Here is a 4,466-nt window from a genome sequence, read left to right as displayed (position 1 = left end):
GCCCGCTCAGCCTGCTGTACTGCGCCCACGAAGAGAACTGCCTGTCTCAGTCCGCTGACCGCATGGACTGGCCCTACGGACACCGGCGTCTGCTGCGCTTCTCCTCACAGATCCACAACCTGGGCCGGGCCGACTTCCGTCCCAAGATGGGGCGCCACGGCTGGATTTGGCACCAGTGCCACAGGTGAGCGCCTGCTCGGGCCTCCGCCCTTAGGGGGCCAAAACCAGGGTGCGGAGACCCAACCAGTCTGGCCCTTCCTGGGAGGGGTGGGTGTGAGCTCAGGGAAAGAGCCTTCCTTCCTAGACATGCTGCCAGCCCTGCCTCCAGGAGGCAGTGAGGAATCCTGAGCATCACCTGGCCTTTCCATTGCTCTCTTACCTGCCCTGTGGTATCCTATGGAGTGGTCCTCACCAGCAGAGCTGGTCTCTGTTAGAAGGATATTTCTCTGGGGGCCTTAAGCCTTGTCTTTAACGGCCAGGTGAAATGGGGACTCCTAGAAACGTGGAGACCCAAAATAACCATCCCGTCCAGGATGCTAGCTCTGCAGAAAAAGCTGGTTGATTTCTGCAGCAGCAAAGCGAGGCCCCCAAGGAGGAGCAAGGAAACGCCTCTGGTGCTGGAAGGGGACAATGAGCATTCTTTCCTATCAGCAGCTTCCAGCCGGACAGAAGGAGAAACGTTGTCTACAACAAAGGCAGAATGGAAAAGGGTGTTTTTGTTTTTTTTTTTTCCTTCATATAGCCGTGGGTGGGGAAAGCTGAGAGGAGCGGGCAGTGACTTTGGGACTCGACTTCGCTGAGATAATAAGCATCTTTCCCTGTAGCATGGACGGAGTTGTCATTAGAACTGGACTGGAAACAATGGTAGCCATCTGGGCCCAGGCTGGCAGGGAGCAGCATTAGCGTCCCTCCACACTCCGCAGCTCCGCTCCTGGGCTAGTCTCTGGTCGTGTCCCTTCCTTCCACCTGCAGGACTCTGGCCTCATAGTCAGGCAGCATCTCCTGGAGCTTTGACCTCTCCTCACCTGGCTGAGACCCTGCGGGATGGGGGCAGCTGTGTCTGGCTGCCTGGCAGGAGTGCCAGGAGAGTAGGGTCATACTAATCTTGGGTTTGGGAGGGAGAAGGGCACTGCCCTGCTATTATAACGCTCCTCTCTGGGTAATGATGGGGCCTGGTGCCTCCGTCCTCCCTGCCGGCTCCTCTCCTGCTGCTGCCATGCTGACAGCCCTGCCTCTTCCGCAGGCACTACCACAGCATTGAGGTCTTCACCCACTACGACCTCCTCACTCTCAACGGCTCCAAGGTGGCCGAGGGGCACAAGGCCAGCTTCTGCCTAGAGGACACAAACTGCCCCACAGGTATGTGGTCCCCTGTCTGCATATCCTCCCCCGGCCCCCCTGGGGTCAGGACCCCTCTATCCTGCTCAACAGCCTTAGGCATCTGGAGGCTGGGGCTTGGCAATAGTCAGCACTCGAGGCAATTCAAAAAGACAAATTTCCGGGAATTCCCTAGCTGTCCAGTGGTTAGGACTCTGTACTTTCATTCCTGGCTTCAGTCCCTGGTTGGGGAACTAAGATCCTACAAGCTGCGTTGCACAGCCAAAAAACAAATAAAGATGAATTTCTTACCTTCTCTACTTCCTCTGCATTCCCAGCATATTGTATATTATTGTTTAGTCATGAAGTGATGTCAGACTATTTCCATGGACTGTAGCCCACCAGCCTCCTCTGTCCATAGGATTTCCCAGGCAAGAATACTGGAGTGGGTTGCTGTTTCCTTCTCCAGGGGATCTTCTCCAGCCAGGAATCAAACTCACATCTTCTGTATTGGAAGGCAGATTCTTTACCACCGAGCCGCCTGGGAAGCCCAGTGTACTGTGTACCACTTTTAAAATACTTAACGCTTTTTTTGGATAATAGTTGCTGACCTGTTTCACTTCCGCTGATCCTTTGAGGAGATGGATTGTTTGATTCCTATTTGCATATCCATAGTTCGTAGCCCTTAGAAAGGGCATGGTGAAACACCAGGTTGGATGGACAAGTGAATTAGCATAGAGGGCTGCAATCTTCCATTCACATTTCCTAGGCCAACAGGAATTTTCACTAGAGCATCCAAATAAATGATCTCTGTCACAGATGGACTTTGGTACAGTGCTGGATTCATGGTTAGTAGGACTCCTGGCTCTGATAGGATCTTTAGGAAGCTCAGGTCCCTAGTCTGACTGCAGTCAATTGGCAAGGCTGGTATGAGGATTAAACGTTGAAGGGTGTGAAAGACCTAACAGGTACTTTGTCCCGAGCGCCTATTGAGAGCCTCAGTCAACCACCAGTACCCTCCCTTACAGGAATGCAAAGGCGCTATGCGTGTGCCAACTTTGGGGAACAGGGAGTGACCGTTGGCTGCTGGGACACCTACCGACATGACATTGATTGCCAGTGGGTGGATATCACCGATGTGGGCCCTGGGGATTACATCTTCCAGGTAAGGGGGCTTCTCCATTTCTTTCGGATGTTCTGAAAGCTCTCTGAGGTCAAATGAAGGAAGAGCTTTATAAATAGAATCTCTGACATGTCTGGCACTTGAAGGGGCTACGCTGTAGAGGAAAAAAAATCAGGATCCAGGACCTAGGTTTGAGTCCTGAGTCAAGGAACAATGGGCAAGTCAAAACTCAGTCCCCATCTGTTAAAAAAAAAAAAAAAAAAGACATTAATGCCTACTTCCTGGAGTGATTGTAAGGATTAATGAGGAATACCAACACACCTCGCCAAGACTGCATGAAATGTAAAGGTTATCATCACAGAAGCCAAATTGCCTGTTTTTAGCCCATGCTTCTCTCACTCCAGGTGGTCGTGAACCCCAAGTTCGAGGTGGCAGAGTCAGATTTCTCAAACAACATGATGCGGTGCCGCTGCAAGTACGACGGGCAACGGGTCTGGCTGCACAACTGCCACACAGGTACCTGCGGGCCACTGTGCGGCCATCCCCACAAGAGCCTGGGGTGCTGGAACACCCTCAGCATCCCTGCGTGCAAGCAGAGTGTGCATGTACAGGTTGGGGATGGAACAGAGATGAATGTCCTTTGATAGCTTCATAGAAGGTAGATTTCCAGAACAGACTTCACCCACCTCACCTACTAACTACTTCCACGACCCTCTTTATCCTAAAGGTTGTTCAGATTGAAAATGCAGTCTCCCGTCTGTTCTGGAATCTCGTTACTTCAAGCCGAGTCAGGATTTCCCTTTTCCAGTCTGTTACTATTCCCTTTCCTTTCATAGGATCTTAGTTGTCTCCATCCCAGGCTGGCTGCCTCACAGGCAAATGTAAAAGTCCCCTAGATCTGTGCTGCTACCTCCAGCTGTGATCCCTGCTTACATGGACAATAGGGCTCTGGACGCTTGCAGAACTGGTAGTTTCAGACAAAGATGCAATGATCCAGTGGGGGCAGATACACCCCAGAGCAAGGAGGTGGTTGCCCCGCTTGCCCATAAAGAAAGGTAGCAGTTCCTCTGTCTTCAACCTTTAAATGCTTGCATTTGCTGTGGGGCTGTGCATTCACACCCACATTTTGCACACAGGGGGAGGAGCAGACTCATTCATTTAGTCGACAAACGTGGGTTAAGACCTATCTCTGTGTCGAACACTGTGCCAGGCTCTGGGAAATTAAATAGGAGTAAAATGCAGAGCTGAGTGTCAAGTAGGGTAAGCAAACATGCAGATGGATACCCCAGTCCTACTGAGCACCCCAAACCACTGTGAACTGAGGCTGAGCAAGCAGAGAGCTTTCTGAGTAGCAGCCTGGGGTCCAGTCAGGATTCCCCAGTGCTAAGTTGTTTCAGTCGTGTCTGACTCTTTGCAAGCCTATGGACAATAACCTGCCAGGCTCCTCTGTCCATAGGATTCTCCAGGGAAGAATACTGGAATGAGTTGTCATTTCCTCCTCCAGGGGATCTTCCCAACCCAGGGATCGAACCCACATCTCTTACGTCTCCTGCATTGGCAGGCGGGTTCTTGACCACTAGCTCCACCTGGGAAGCCCAAGGTTCCCCAGAGGAAGGGACATTTGTGCTGATATCAGAGAGGAGACTGAAGTCAGAGGGGAGGAGCAGGAGAAAGAGCATAGCATTTGGCCTCAGGTTTCACTGGGCACCAAATCCAGTTCCACCACATTCCAGCTTCCAGTTCCACCACATTCCAGCTTTAAGACGGTGAAGAAATTTCCACTCAGAAGTCCTCTCTATTGTAAAATAGGGCTGTGTACCCAAGCCCACTAGTGTTCTTTGCAGGGAGGGTTATGATGGTTCCTGCTAAGAGAATGGACTTTATCCTGTGGACTTCTGGAAACCAATAACAAATTTCAGTCAAGGATGCAAGAAAATCAGATTTATGTTTTCAAAAGATAACTCTGACAGTGGATGAAGACAGTGAGGAGTAAGGATTTGAAAACTGTGGCTGGAATAGATTCTGC

The 4,466-nt window shown here is 51.1% G+C and overlaps 1 protein-coding gene across 2 annotated transcripts in view; it reads left to right on the top strand.

The window, feature by feature from the left end:
* Nucleotides 1-4,466, top strand: part of LOXL4 (lysyl oxidase-like 4) — a 22,972-nt gene that overhangs the window by 16,109 nt on the left and 2,397 nt on the right. For both annotated transcript variants that reach the window (XM_010833097.1, XM_010833098.1), the window contains exons 12-15: nt 11-184; nt 1,244-1,359; nt 2,346-2,482; nt 2,845-2,956. In XM_010833097.1, coding sequence (XP_010831399.1) covers nt 11-184; nt 1,244-1,359; nt 2,346-2,482; nt 2,845-2,956 — 539 coding nt within the window. The remainder of the gene's footprint in view (nt 1-10; nt 185-1,243; nt 1,360-2,345; nt 2,483-2,844; nt 2,957-4,466) is intronic.

Source organism: Bison bison, unplaced genomic scaffold (genome assembly GCF_000754665.1).
Source record: "Bison bison bison isolate TAMUID 2011002044 unplaced genomic scaffold, Bison_UMD1.0 scf7180017862979, whole genome shotgun sequence".
Classification (NCBI taxonomy): Eukaryota; Metazoa; Chordata; class Mammalia; order Artiodactyla; family Bovidae; genus Bison; species Bison bison.
Note: the sequence above shows the minus strand (reverse complement) of the source record. Positions and strands in the feature narration are given on the sequence as shown.